Source organism: Nicotiana attenuata, unplaced genomic scaffold (assembly GCF_001879085.1).
Source record: "Nicotiana attenuata strain UT unplaced genomic scaffold, NIATTr2, whole genome shotgun sequence".
Lineage (NCBI taxonomy): Eukaryota > Viridiplantae > Streptophyta > Magnoliopsida > Solanales > Solanaceae > Nicotiana > Nicotiana attenuata.
The window spans coordinates 3,454-19,275 of record NW_017670446.1 but is presented as its reverse complement, the minus strand read 5'-3'; the positions used below and the strand labels follow the sequence as shown (position 1 = coordinate 19,275).

The window sequence follows — 15,822 nt, the reverse complement described above, 5'->3', positions numbered from 1 at the left end:
TCGTCTTCTTCTTCTTCTTCTTCTTCTTCTTCTTCTTCTTCTTCTTCTTCTTCTTCGAGTTTCAATCCGAAATTCAGCCAAAACCAAGTCTAATCTTCACCAAAACTTCTCAAAATTGAGATATAAACTCCAAACCATATTCCCAATTATTTGCAACAACACCCAATCCAAACAAATAATAATTTTTGAAAACCCAAATTTGAATTCAAAGCTTCAAAGCTTTTTAATGGCTGTCAATGGTGGAATTGCTGCTCTCTTTTCCTTTGCTTTGTATTACTGAAATTTGGACATAATTGCGTTTGATGTAGAAGAATTGTAGAAGATTTAGTCGTTTTTGATTTGTGAAATAAGAAAAAAGTTTGAAACACAGTGTATCGAAAAAGAAGAGACGCTAAATTTGAAACGAAACTGACGAAGAAGATTAATATGCGTGATTTGCGTTGTGGAAGATCTGGAAGAATATTTAATTCCTCAATTTTAGCGCACCTAAATAAGGAAGCCTACAGCTACAATGATTCCTTATTTAATGCATTGTCTATATTTTGTAGAAATACTATTAGCATGAAGGGTAATATGCAAACTATGAACATATTTGGTAATATAGTTTCCTATATGGTATAGGAACGAAAATTTTCCTAAATTATAACTTAAGAAAACACTGAAGATTAACTAGTACTCCCTCCGGCCCACAATAAGTGATTTTTTGGCTATTTTCACACAAATTAAGAAATTTACCTTTTAAAATTAATTAGCAATGAAATTGATCATTTTAACCTTTACTATCTTTTTACATAAACACCTCAAACACATACTCCAACAGTATTTACTCTCAGGGCAATGTAGAAAAAAAAGTAATTAATTCATTCTTGAAATCTGGAAAAATAAGATATTTTGGACCACAAAAAAAGGCCAAAAATTCACTTATTGTGCATCAGAGGGAGTACATTATTATCTTAAGCATTTTCAAACTCTAAAACAAATGTTACCTTAATATTGTAAAAGATTAATTATAGTCAGATGACTTTATACTAATAATTGAGCTATCATAATCTTTTTCTTTTATTCAAACTATAACCGACAAAGCCAGATCGATACTTGGTAAAATCTCATTAAGATCTCATGTACTTTCCCTCTCTGGAGACTCTTTTGGTAAGCAACCAAAACATAAGGAAACCTTAAATCCCGCAAAAATGTCATCACATTAGTTATAAATTTGCTCACAGATCCTGTTTCTACCAAACCATTAAATTTATCAGGGTAAATTGAGATGAAAATACATATACTGTAGTGAAGTGTTAAGTGTATATAATATACTCTCTGTTCCAATTTATCTGGCGGAATTTAATTCAATGCAATTGTTTGCAACAAATTTTTTGTGATACAAAAATAAAAAAGGGAATATGTGGCCTTATTTTATAGGTGTAGCTAGAATTTTGGGTAGAGTACCCTCCAAGCTAGGGTTTCAGGTAGAGTAGGTTCCAAGTTAGGGTTTCAGATAGAATAGCCTCCAAGAAACCTCCTTGGACTCTACTTGTAGTAACTTAAATTTAGGATTTTGCCCAACTTTTATATGGATTTGATCGATAAAATTTTGATGTCTATATCAATGTTTAAAAAAGCGAATCAGTAAGAAAATAGTATATCACGTAATATAATACCCTATTTGTTTTAATTTATGCGAACCTATTTGATTGATCACGTAGTTTAAGAAAGAAATAAATATATTTAAGTTTTGTGGTTCTAAACAAGTCATAATATTTGTGTGACTATAGTTCTTTTGAAACTTGTGGTGTTAAACATGACAGAGTATTTGTGTGGCTACAAAAACTTCTAATTGAGAGAAAAATTGAAAGTTTAAGTTTAATTATTTTCAAAATTAGTAGGCAATTTGGACACAAAAATTATATATGATTTTTGAAAAATAGTAGTATTTGGAGTTAAGTTGAAAAATGGTATTTGAAATTTGATATTATGTTTGGACATGCATTTCAGTTGAAAAAATATTGCAGTTTTGTGAGCGAGGAAACAATAAATTCTTGAAATGAATTTTCAGAAACTTGAAAAATTTTATGAAAAAAAGAAAAAATATTTATGGACCAATTGGTCCTTAGAAATGAATTATTTTTGTTTGAATCGAACAAAAAAGAAAAATAAGTACACATAAATAAATTGATAATATTTTTTTTCTATTACATACTCCCCCTACTAGCCACCCTATAACCCTACACCTACCCCACCTTGCTTCTCATCCACATGGCCCCTAAATTTCCACAAAATATCATAACAAAAGCATCTTGTAACAGTAACATTAATACTTAAAAAGCTGAAAAGAAACAAGATCCACTTCGAACCCCTCTCCACAATCCACCCTCACTCTCCCTCAATCCTCTCCGTTATCCACATTTCCAAATTTCCAAAGTAAACCTTCATTTTCTCCCTCACCCAGAAATCAAGATTCTTCATTACAGAGGAGGAGAGTGAGAAAAAAACAAACACACATCTCATAAAAATCTCATCTTTCTATGTTTACACTTGTCTTTTTCCCACCCCATATCTTCACATACACTCTCTTGTCTGATTCTAGCCTTGTTTTAGATTCTTTTGTCAATCTTTAAGTTCCCATAAAGGTGAGATATTTTTTTGTTTTTTTCTTGATGACAGTAATATTAGAGCTAATTCATATACTCCAAGCTATCCACCAAGTTAGAGCAATCATAAAGTTGAGATCTTGACCCAGATAATTGGTTGAATATCCAAAATTTGGTAAGGAAAATGAGGGAAGAGGATTCAAATTGGTTTGCTAAATGGGAAGAAGAATTGCCAAAACCAGAAGAGTTAATGCCTTTATCCCAAACCCTTATATCTCCTGATCTTGCTATAGCTTTTGATATTGCTAACCCCACTAGCCCAAATAATCCTCCAAACAAACAACAGCAGCAGCAGACTCAGATTCCTCAATCCTCTCAACAGCAGCCTAATTCATCAGCTGAATTTGAGTCTTCTGAATTGAATGGATTAGGAGGTGGTGGAGATGAACCAGCTAGGACAATAAAAAGGCCTAGGCTTGTGTGGACCCCACAGCTGCACAAGAGGTTTGTGGATGCAGTTGCTCATTTGGGGATCAAGAATGCTGTCCCAAAGACTATAATGCAACTGATGAGTGTCGATGGCCTAACGCGCGAAAATGTTGCTAGTCATTTGCAAAAATACAGGCTTTATTTGAAAAGAATGCAAGGTCTTTCTAATGGTGGTAGTGGTGGAAACAGTGGTCAATCTTTATCAGGGGCAGGTGTTGATTCTGCAATGGACAATTTGTTTGCTAGTTCACCAGTGCCAGCACATTTTTTGCATCCGGCCGGGAGGGGTAATCCTGACCAGTTCTTGCCATTTGTGCCAGTGTCATCAATGCAGCATCATAACCATCATATGGGAGTGGTTGTTGGACACCATCATCCTCAAGTTCAACAGCAGTATAGGCAATTTGGGTCACCAGCGAATGGACATTTTGATCATCATCCATTTTTGTCTAGGCAATCACAGCAGCAGGTTCAGAGGATGGGGACATCAGTGCATAATGGTAGTCCTGTGGTGTCACCTTATGTTGATGATGTGGATTCTTCAGCCGTGCCCGTCAATGGGAGAAAGGTCCTTACTCTGTTCCCAACAGGGGATGATTGATATCAGGGTAACTGTTGATTTTAGCCTTCTGCAAATCCTGTCAATTTGACTTCCATGTATTCTAGAATTTGTGTTGAATAACATTTGGTCTTTGTTTTAGTACCTTTTATTGGACTAGTGGTGTTTTATTGTAAATGTCAATATGGAGTTGTCGGTATGGTCTTCAACTCTTCATGGAACTGTGAATCCCCTTTTCCCACTACATTATTCTCTTAAGGTCAAACTCTGTTACTTTTCGGAGAATTAGGATTTGGTGCTTAGTATCTGTTATGAAACTGTTCAGTTAGATGAGTTCTACTATTGTAATTATGTTGTGATAGCACTGTGTTTTCTATTGTCAACTTCATTTAGCATTCTTTCTATCCTGCTATCAGCAACTAGTTATCGATGTTGAACATGATAGTCACTTTGGGCGCATTTATGTTATAATCTGACTCGGAATAAGCAACAATATTCTCAAAGTATATGGATCAATATGGACAAGGTTTCTCTATTAGTCTATTCCCTAGTTGAAGCGTCCGGTTTTCCTCAAATTTTCTCGTTCTTGCTGAGGTAACTGATATCAGTTGCAGCCCATGACAGATTGCTAAAATTGTTCTGATGAAATTGAATACTTGGTTATTAGCAACAGTAATGGACAGTGATCAACTAAGTTTGTTGGCTACTTTCATGAATCTCCTGAATAAGAACTTAGTTTTCTTGTTCCTGGTTTAGCTTAAAAGTGAGTCTGCTTCTTGTAAATTATGTGATTGGATCGAGGACTTGCAACTCTTTTTGTTAATCTTTTAAAACACTAATCATTCTGATGCCTTAGCAATGTGTTCATTTTTAATGAGCCATGATCAAAGTTCTCCGTCTGTGTAACTTGATTACTCCTTTGTAATGCTTATTGCCTTTCAGAATTGGTGCTCCATTGAAATTAGTCGCCAGATAAAAACGGGTGAACTATCATGTATATTCCACTCTATGTTTGCTTCTTTTGCTATGTATAAACAGCAAGCTGCCCCAAGTTGCCACTTCAATAATCAAGACTGAAGGAATTAATTTCACAATTTTTTTGAATATTGTCGCTTTACTTCCGACTATGTGAAATATTGTAGAGATGCATGGCTACTGATATTGTTGATTATAACAAAGTAGGCAAAAGTTTGTATTACATTTCAGCTACCAAATTTATGTAATAGAAGATATTTTCAGTCTTTCAGGACAACTAAAATCTAGTTTAGCGATGTTAATCATATGCAACAAATGAGTAAATGACCTCCCAGCTTTTCTGAAGATCTTTTTTTGTCTTGTTTAACTGTCCCTTCTGCATTAATCATTATTAGGCATGCTGAAGTGTGTTTGTCTCTGTTGGTTTGGGGAGAATGGGTACATTTCCCCCCTCTGAAATGCCAATATAAGTAGAGACCACCACATTTTAGAAATCTCAGTCCTCAGTTTTCTAGCTTGAAGTGGTAGTAAACTCGTCAAGTGCACGAGCCTTGTAATCGTCTATATTTAACGATTTACATTAGATGAGGAGACATTTTCTTATATGGTATTTAGCTCCTTTGACATCTGTTTCCGCTTCTGTGTAGAAAACCTCACCGGCGCTTCCTTGTTCCGTTGTTGTCTGTCTGGTCACAAGTGATCTACCTTTTAGATGTTTTTTTTGCTTTTGTCAAAATCCTTGCTCCTTTTTCTTCCTGCTCTTTACTCTTGGAAGTGAGTTAGGAATTTCATCCTTAAAATATGCAGGGTCCGAGGAAGGGCGCCATCCCGAGGGGGTGTGTAGGCACCTTGGCTGATTCCGTGGCTTAAATCCGTGACCTACAGGTCATACACGAAGACAACTTTGTTATTGCTCCAAGGCTCCCCTTCAGTCTAGTCTATTGAATGACTCCAACAAAAGGGCAGCCGGTGCACTATAAGCTCCCACTATGCGCGGGGTCCAGGGAAGGGCCGCTATGCGCGGGGTCCAGGGAAGGGCCGGACCACAAGGGTCTATTGTACGCAGCCTTACCCTGCATTTCTGCAAGAGGCTGTTTCCATCGCTCGAACACGTGGCCTCCTAGTCACATGGCAGTAACTTTACCGGTTACGCCAAGATAGATAGATTCTTCTGCTTCAGTTGCTAGTACCTCAAAGAATTATGTAAATGTTACTGGTTAGATATTAACACAATGATGTATGACTTTTTTGTTTCTTTTCCTCTCAAAACATACTGGCTTGCCCTTGTGGCTAATATTTTTCCTTTCAACTTTAAAGTATTTTCTTACTACGTATATGGTGCTGGCTGTATCTACAGTATATATAATTTGCATTGGGATTAAGCTTTGGAATTCTACTCAACATTGGTTGATTTTCACTATCATTCAGCATAATGCCAAAAATGTACTGAAAACTGATATAGAAAGAAGATGCTCAGTTTTTTGAAGTCTGCATAACATCTTGTTACCTTCTTAAGTTCTACTTTACTGCAATAGTTTTACCTAATGATGTGGTTTTAAAACAGACGATTGTTTTCCCTTTAATCCTGAGTGAAATAATTTAAGTCTTTGAAAAAACATATCACAGATGCAGCTTATATTAACGGAGACAAAAAACTATTTAATGTAATATAATAGATGTGTTATTAAACAATAAAAGAAGAAGAAAAGTATTGCAGGGAAAAGTGGGGAGAGAGAATTCTTATTGATATTTGGAATTAATTACAATGGTATAGAACCCTCTATTTATAGGGAGATGGTGACTTAGCCACCAAGTAATAAACCCTAGAATCTCTCTAAATATAGACATTCACCACAAATATAATTGTATTTATAACAAGATGTGTTTTTACCCGAAATGTGCACTTTTTTTTGGCACATGCTTTATATATGCATATTTGCTTGTTTTGTCACTGCTTTTGGCTCAATAAAATGCGATAAATATGCAAAACGAATGTGGAATGCGATTTAAGGATAAAGCATACCAGAACACTGAATTTCTATTTTTATCAAAGAGCAGCCGTAAGTTTCTTAATTTATCAGAGAAATTGACAAATCATTTATTGTACAAGGGGATACACCATAGAGAAGAAACCTTATTATACAAGAATTATATTAATTTTTTTAAAAGAGACTTATATGTAACTAATAAGTAAGTCCAAAAAAGGGAAATCGAGAATTTGGGGGGGTGGGTGGTGGGTGGGTATGAACACTCAAGAATATGATGGAAAACTGTATGTGTATTGAATGCCAAGCTCAATTTAAATACAAGTCTTCCTAAGAGTACTCCTTGAATTAGGAGACTTATTCAAATCAAAACACTATCTAAAGCTAACTAACTGAATGATAAGTATGAACTAAAAGGATAACTCTAAATCTATATCTAGTCTAAAGATAAGCATGAAAGCTAAGAACTAATCCAAAACAACTAGGTACAACTGTTGTTCCAATACGCCCCCCTCAAGTTATGCGATGTGTAACTAAGCCTAACTTGAACAAATTTCGGTCAAAGGCTGGTTTGGCAAGTGGTTTGGTGAGCGTATCAGCTAGTTGGTCAGCAGAATGAACATGAACAACTTGAACCCCCTTCTGTTGAACATGGTTGCGCACAAAGTGAAAGTCCACCTCAACATACTTCATGCGACTATGAAGGCTTGGATTCTCGCTTAGGTAAGTGACACCAATGTTGTCACAGTAGATCGTGGGAGTATCCTTGATAGGAAGCTTCATCTCAAGCAATAGGTTTTTCACCCATAACAGTTCAGCAAGAGCGTTGGCAACAACTCTATATTCAGCTTCAGTTGATGAGCGATGGACAATTTTATGCTTTTTTGAAGACCAACTGATGGGGTTGCGATCGAGAAATAGAATATAGCCAGATGTGGAGGATCTGTCAGTGAGATCTTCAGCCCAGTCGGCATCAGAATACATGTGCAGATTAAAGTCACAATTTGGGGATACACGGAGGCCAAACTGGATTGTACCACGGAGATACCTGAGAACACGTTTCACAGCATTCCAATGTAGGTCTGATGGTGATTGCATAAATTGGGACAGTTTATTAACCGCATAGGAAATGTCTGGCCTATTAAAGGACAGATATTGAAGTCTGTCTAGGACTCGGCGATAGCGAGTTGCATCTGTAAGGTCAGCCCCATCATTGAGTTTGAGTAAGTCGGAGTTACTAATTGGTGTTTTAGCACTTTTACAATCAGACATCAATTCTGCACTGAGAATTTCATTGATATAATTTGCTTGAGATAGAATAATGTCGTCTGAACTGCGAATCACCTCAACACCAAGAAAGTAATGAAGGTTTCCCAAATCTTTAATTGAGAAGCGAGAAGCAAGGGAAGCTATAACCTCATTCACAGTGATAAGATTGCTACCGGTGATGATGATGTCGTCAACATATACCAGAATGAATATGAAACCAGTGTTGCTGATCCTAACGAATAGAGAGTGGTCCGATTCAGTCTTGACAAATCCCATGTACAAAAGATGTCCTTTGAGTGCATTGTACCAAGCCCGAGGTGCTTGCTTCATGCCATAAATTGCTTTGCGCAACTTACATATATGAGTCGGGTTGTCGGCACAAGTAAACCCCGGAGGTTGCATCATGTAAACCTCCTCTTCAAGATCACCTTGAATAAATGCATTGTTGACGTCAAGCTGGCGAATGGGCCAGTGAAATCGTAGAGTAGCAGCAAGAATGATTCGGACAGTGGTGGGTTTGACTACCGGACTGAAAGTCGAGTGAAAATCAACACCCGACCTCTGAGTAAATCCCTTTGCAACTAGTCTCGCTTTGTAGCGATCAACCGAACCATCTGCTTTCCTCTTAATCCTGAAAAGCCACTTACATGAAACAACATTTTTAGAAGGATCATTTGGAACTAGTTCCCAAGTACGGTTATTCAGCAAAGCATCAAATTCTGATTTCATAGCTTTTCTCCACTCAGGATGTTTCTCGGCTTGTTTGAAGGTATGTGGTACAAGTGAGGTTTCTAAATGAGCAAGGTAGTCAAAAATTTGCTTTGGTTTTTGAATGTTATTCTGGGAACGGGTGATAATACGATTGGGAGGGGAAGGGCAGCGGGAAAGTATGGGTTCGACTGGTGGGGCCGCTTGGTTGCCGCTGGTTCGAACAGAGACAATAGGAAGAGGTGCCATAGGTTTGGATTGGGGTGTTCTGCGGTGATATACTCGAAGTGGGGGAGAGATTTGTGATGGTTTAGATGTAGAAGATGGTGAATTTATAGGTGTGTTGGGGTTTGGTGGTTGACGGACAGTGGTCGAAGGTATTGGAGAAGATGGGCATGGGCAAAGAGACTCCTGGGCAATGGGAATTATAGAAGAAGAAGAAGAGAGAGGATTACCTGGAGTTGAAGTCTTGGAAGAGTCTGAATTTGCTTCTGCCACTGGCACGCCGGAAATGGAGGATGGGAGTGGTGGGTCAATTTGGTCTAGGGAAGGAGATGTCGTTTGGGTTTGGGGTTCTGCCACTGGAGTTGGTATTTCAATGTGTATGGGGAGGAGGGGGGGGGGGGGCAAGTCTAAAAATTAGAAACATTAGTGGTGAGATTGGGTGTATTACAAAATGCATTAGTTGTCCATTCCAGGTGCCTTTTTTGAATGGTAATATTAGAGAACAAAGTTTTGAAAGGAAAGTTATTTTCAACAAAATGCACATCACGGGATAAATAAATTTTTGTTGAGATTGGATCAAAGCATTGGTGGCAGTGATGGGACAATGAAAAACCGAGATAAACACATAGGGTGGATTTTGGTTCAAGTTTATTTTTAGAGTATGGTTTAAGCCGTGGATAACATAAACACCCAAAAATTCTTAGAGAAGCATAATCAGGTGTTTTACCAAATAATTTTTCAAAAGGAGAAATATTATTTAAAAGTATGGTAGGGAGTCGGTTAATGAGATAGACCGCATGGTGACAGGCAAAGGACCAAAAAAGTGATGGCAGAGACGCCTCATGCAAGAGTGTTCGTGCAGTTTCAATAATGTGACGATGCCTTCGCTCATCAAGAGCAACTCTTTGAGGTGTATAGGGTGGAGTGGAAAGGTGTTCGATACCGTGAAGCGAGAGATAAGGGTCAAGACTTTTATACTCTCCTCCACCATCAGTATAAAGCGATAGAATTTTGGTATCGAAATGTTTTTCTATCAAAGGATGGAATATTTGAAAAATGTCTCTGACTTCAGATTTATTTTTAAGTATGTAGAGCCAAGTGTATCTTGTGTATTGATCAACAAAAATACAGTAATATACTTTTTTATCAACAGATAACACAGGAGAGGGTTCCCATAAATCACTGAAAATAATTTGAAGAGGTTTAGAGCTTTCCAGAGTTAATGTGTGAAACGGATGTCGATGGGCTTTATTAGACAAACAAGAATTACAATAAAGAAACTTGTCTCGCTCAACAAATGGGAGCGAGAATTTATTCAAGACATATGCAAGGACTCTAGAATGCGGGTGACCCAATCTTTGGTGCCAAGTGGTCAGGGAAGTTGAAGCGGTAGATATGTGAGCTTGTGGATGTGATTTGGGCCACTCATACAGTCCATTTCTGGTCCGGCCTCGTGCCAGCGGCGTTCGCGTTTTCAGATCCTTCACAAGAAAAGAAAAAGGAAAGAATTCAAGAGATGTTAGATTGTCCTGACAAAATTTAGAAACAGAAATAAGATTTCGTTTGATAGCTGGAGCACATAGAGTGTGAGTTAGCTTAAAAACATTATTTGATGCATTTAACTGAGTAGAACCAATATGCGAGATGGGAATTTTGTTACCATCACCCATGGAGACATCCTCGTTGCCGTGATATGGTTGGAGGTTATGAGGTTCGGTTGTGACATGGTGTGTGGCACCCGAGTACACTATCCACGGGTTGGCAGTAGTGTTGAAGCCTGTGATATAATTGGCTTTGGCCTCAAAATGATTGTGTGATTTGGATCGACATACATTTGCAGTATGGCCAATCTTGTTGCATAATTGGCAACGAATAACACCCATGGGGTTATTGTTTTGGGGTTGCCACTGGGTGGATGAGTTGGAGCGAGTATTCTGTCGCCATGATTGGGAGTTGTTGTTGTAGGATTGGCGGCGATTGTTGCGATTGGTGGCAGTGTTGTTCTGTTTGTTGTGAGTAGCAACCGCCGCTGTGATAGGACTAAGAGTTTTCTTAGCATCCTCATGTTGGATAAAGAGCTCGTGATCGAGCAATTTTTCATACAATTCCTCATAGGTGACAGTGGTGTCACGTGCTCATATGGCATCAGATATCTCACGAAACTCAGGGCCAAGTCCACTAAGAATCTTGACGATAAGTTCAGAGTTAGTGACCGGAGCACCTGCAGTGGCAAGTTCATCAGAGAGGGACCGAATACACTGAAGGTACTCAGTAATAGGAATGTTGTCTTTTGTGATTCGTGCAAGTTGGTCACGAAGGCTGAAGATCCGAGTCTGGGACTTGTTTGCATAAGCAGTGTGCAAGGAGTCCCAAGCATGTTTGGATGTGCTGGCAGCAGCAACTGTGGAAGCAATGGTAGGGTCAACAGACGCCATAAGAGCGTTCTGGATGAGTTGATCCTGATGGAACCAAAGCGTATAAGTAGGATTAGGAGTTGTATTGGTGCCAAAAGTAGTTGTCGGTGTGGGAATTAGGGTAGACCCATCAAGGTGACCATAGAGATCATGGCCGTGCATAAGTATGGAGAACTGAGCTTTCCAAGTGGCAAAATTGTGACTGCCACTAAGTTTGATAGGTAGTTGGGAAGCAGGGTTGAATTGGATGATGGTTGTGGTGCCGTTAATGTTGTCGGCATTGACAATTCTGGTAGTGTTTCCATCTTTCGTCATTGGGAAGAAGAAAAAAAAATTGGATCGTGCTCGTTAGAGTTGTATAGGCTCAGATACCATATGAACACTCAAGAATATGATGGAAAACTGTGTGTGTATTGAATGCCAAGTTCAGTTCAAATACAAGTCTTCCTAAGAGTACTCCTTGAATTAGGAGACTTATCAAATCAAACACTATCTAAATGTAACACCCCGTACATTCGGACTAGGTATGGATATGTTAAATGGGTATTAATTTGATATTTTAGACATATGAAGTCCTAGCGGGATGATTGTGGGTGAAAATAGTTGTTTCAAAATCAAGATGGAAAGTGAGGTGCATAAGATTTGACAAAATCGACTAAGTTTGCAGAAGGTCTGTATTCCATCAGTGTTTAGTGAAAATGTGTAACGAATTTGAGAAAACTTAAAGCATGAAAGTTGTAGGCCTTTAAAATAGCTTTCCAACGATATATTATGGAGCCCGAACGGATCTCTGTGTAAAAAGATATGTGCATTTTTCGGAACAGTACGCGTATGCGCGAACACTCGCGCGAACAAGCCTTCAGGTGCGCGAACTCGCGCGTGGGAGGCAGTGTTACTGCCGTTGAGCGCGAACTCTCGCGCGAACAGGCCTCCAGGTGCGCGAACTCGCGCGTGGGGGGTTGTTTTAAAGCTATATTTCGTCCCCCACAACCCCAAAACATAAAAACTTGCTCTAGAAAGGGGAACTCTCAAAAACCTAACTCCTTAAGGGTCCTTCCACCACCCAAGGTAAGTTCTAATGGTGATTTTAAGTTAATTTTAATTTCTCAACATCTTATTAACATGGGTAAACCCTCCATATCATTAGATATTCGATTGGGACACCATTGTTGAGAGAAGAAACCCTAGAACTCGAATTCAAGAAGATTGAACGTCAAAAAGGTAATATCTTCACCCTCTAATTAATTCTAACATTGGTTTAATAATTATAAACCCTAGTTCATGAGATATGAGTTGATGGATTTGATAGAAAAGCATGAAAAATTATAGGATTGGATTGTTGATTGTTGATTATTGATTAAAGATATCGTTTATCTTATGGGTGATAAAGAAGGGTATTGAACATAGCAATTTGATGCTTTAGAATTTATCTAGTAATAAGAGAATGGGTCATTGGGTGTAGAGACACCATTAATAAGGACTATGAAACTTTATTTTCACCAAGTGTTTGATAAGATGCTTAAGTGACCAAAACATGAGAATCATTGCTAATATGGAATCCCTTTGACTTGTATTGATTTAGATTAAAGTTGAAAGGGGTTGACAAACGTTGTATTATGCTCAAGAGCAGGAAGTTAAGGTATGTGAGGCTAACTCTCTATGTTTGGGAATTTTAATGATTCTCCCTACACTACGTTTCTTTTACAACGTATCAATTGCCTCAGAAATACAGTTAAGCCTAGTTCCTTGAATAGTTGTAGAACTTCTATTCTCTAGCTTCATAACTCGTTCATGACTTTCATTATGAACGTTGTAAGCTCAGTTCGTATTCAATATAGACTTGGGTTTGATTCCCCGAAGTCTCAGTATAGCTTACTCAGCATGTCATAAACAGTTGCAGTTTCAGTGTTCATAACCAGTTCAAGAATACATGTATCATTCCAGTCCTATTCAGTATTCCAGTATTATGTAACTCAGTAGAATTCAATATTCCAGTATTATGTAACACGGTATGATTCAGTATTCCAGTATAATGTAACTCAGTGTGATCCAGTATTCCAGTATCATATAACTTAGCGTGATTCCGTATTTCACTATTATGTATTGCAGTATGATTCTCAGTTCCTGATTTTAAATCCCTGAATGTTGAACACCTATCTTTGGGCCTGAGGCCGCAGCTAATGCTTTATGCATCTTTGGGCCTAAGGCCGCAGCTAATGCTTTATGCATCTTTGGGCCTGAGGCCGCAGTTTATGNCACTAATCAATCATGAATTAGCTTAAGACGAGATTACCTTCGCTAATTATCGTGGGGTCGGATTCTGACCCATACAGATTTTATTTCAGAAAATTCAAGATAAATTGTTGTTAGATGCTTTCTCTATGCTACTCGAACCCCACCATTTTCCAGGACAAGGGCGAGTAGTTCCAATTGGCACCAGATTCGCGCCTTGCTAAGACGTAAATGTAATATGTATGTGGGAAAGCTGACAATAGGCTAGCGCGGTTTCCTTTCTTGCTTAGTACTTCCTTTCGTTTCAATTTATGTATCTAACCTTCTTTTTAGTCTATTTCCTAAAGAATATATCTTTCTTAATTTAGTAACTCTTTAAATCTAACTTTCTATATGACCTTTTAATGCCACAAAATTCAATAGAATTTTTGTACATTACACATTACTTTACAACTTGTTTGGATGGTTGTTATGTATTGTGTCATAATATATTGTATAGTATTATATTATATTGTATTGTATCGTTTTGATGTATACAATGTTGGGATAGATTGTATTATTTTTCGTCATTTCATGATGTCATGCACTAATAATATAAAGAATAAACTTGTAATATTATAAAGAAAAAGTATGGTACGAGGTACTTGAACCCCCTTCTGTTGAACATGGTTGCGCACAAAGTGAAAGTCCACCTCAACATGCTTCATGCGACTATGAAGGCCTGGATTCTCGCTTAGGTAAGTGACACCAATGTTGTCACAGTAGATTGTGGGAGTATCCTTGATAGGAAGCTTCATCTCAAGCAATAGGTTTTTCACCCATAACAGTTCAGCAAGAGCGTTGGCAACAACTCTATATTCAGCTTCAGTTGATGAGCGATGGACAATTTTATGCTTTTTTGAAGACCAACTGATGGGGTTGCGATCGAGAAATAGAATATAGCCAGATGTGGAGGATCTGTCAGTGAGATCTTCAGCCCAGTCGGCATCAGAATACATGTGCAGATTAAAGTCACAATTTGGGGATACACGGAGGCCAAACTGGATTGTACCACGAAGATACCTGAGAACACGTTTCACAACATTCCAATGTAGGTCTGATGGTGATTGCATAAATTGGGACAGTTTATTAACCGCATAGGAAATGTCTGGCCTATTAAAGGACAGATATTGAAGTCTGTCTAGGACTCGGCGATAGCGAGTTGCATCTGTAAGGTCAGCCCCATCATTGAGTTTGAGTAAGTCGGAGTTACTAATTGGTGTTTTAGCACTTTTACAATCAGACATCAATTCTGCACTGAGAATTTCATTGATATAATTTGCTTGAGATAGAATAATGTCGTCTGAACTGCGAATCACCTCAACACCAAGAAAGTAATGAAGGTTTCCCAAATCTTTAATAGAGAAGCGAGAAGCAAGGGAAGCTATAACCTCATTCACAGTGATAAGATTGCTGCCGGTGACGTTGATGTCGTCAACATATACCAGAATGAATATGAAACCAGTGTTGCTGATCCTAACGAATAGAGAGTGGTCCGATTCAGATCCCATGTACAAAAGATGTCCTTTGAGTGCATTGTACCAAGCCCGAGGTGCTTGCTTCAGGACATAAATTGCCTTGCGCAACTTACATATATGAGTCGGGTTGTCGGCACAAGTAAACCCCGGAGGTTGCATCATGTAAACCTCCTATTCAAGATCACCTTGAAGAAATGCATTGTTGACGTCAAGCTGGCGAAGGGGCCAGTGAAATCGGAGAGCAGCAACAAGAATGATTCGGACAGTGGTGGGTTTGACTACCGGACTGAAAGCCGAGTGAAAATCAACACCCGGCCTCTGAGTAAATCCCTTTGCAACTAGTCTCGCTTTGTAGCGATCAACCGAACCATCTGCTTTCCTCTTAATCCTGAAAAGCCACTTACATGAAACAACATTTTTAGAAGGATCATTTGGAACTAGTTCCCAGGTATGGTTATTCGGCAAAGCATCAAATTTTGATTTCATAGCTTTTCTCCACTCAGGATGTTTCTCGGCTTGTTTGAAGGTATGTGGTACAAGTGAGGTTTCTAAATGAGCAAGGTAGTCAAAAATTTGCTTTGGTTTTTGAATGTTATTTTGGGAACGTGTGATAATACGATTGGGAGGGGAAGGGCAGCGGGAAAGTGTGGGTTCGCCTGGTGGGGCCTCTTGGTTGCCGCTGAGTCCAATAGAGACAGTAGGATGAGGGGCCATAGATTTGGATTGGGGTGTTCTGCGGTGATACACTTGAAGTGGGGGAGAGATTTGTGAAGGTTTAGATGTAGAAGATGGTGAATTTATAGGTGTGTTGGGGTTTGCGAGTTGACGGACAGTGGTCGAAGGAATCGGAGAAGATGGACA

At 38.5% G+C, this 15,822-nt stretch overlaps 2 protein-coding genes across 3 annotated transcripts; one reads left to right on the top strand and one right to left on the bottom strand.

Annotated features, from left to right (window-relative positions):
* Positions 1–2,296: 2,296 nt before the first annotated feature.
* LOC109239522 (transcription factor PCL1-like) lies at positions 2,297–5,909 on the top strand. 2 transcript variants are annotated; one of them, XM_019406098.1, is made up of 2 exons: positions 2,297–3,685; positions 5,419–5,909. In XM_019406098.1, exon 1 carries the CDS (start codon positions 2,773–2,775, stop codon positions 3,676–3,678), a length of 906 nt encoding a protein of 301 aa, XP_019261643.1. In that variant the 5' UTR covers positions 2,297–2,772; the 3' UTR covers positions 3,679–3,685; positions 5,419–5,909. The 2 variants fall into 2 exon arrangements, with proteins under 2 accessions (XP_019261643.1, XP_019261644.1); XM_019406099.1 differs by lacking the exon at positions 5,419–5,909 and adding an exon at positions 4,579–4,597.
* Positions 5,910–13,562: 7,653 nt separating this feature from the next.
* On the bottom strand, positions 13,563–15,120 carry LOC109239516 (uncharacterized mitochondrial protein AtMg00810-like). Its single transcript, XM_019406092.1, has 2 exons — positions 14,089–15,120; positions 13,563–13,664 (listed from the first exon to the last, which is right to left on the bottom strand). Exons 1-2 carry the CDS (start codon positions 15,118–15,120, stop codon positions 13,563–13,565), a joined length of 1,134 nt encoding a protein of 377 aa, XP_019261637.1.
* Between the last annotated feature and the right edge of the window lie 702 nt (positions 15,121–15,822).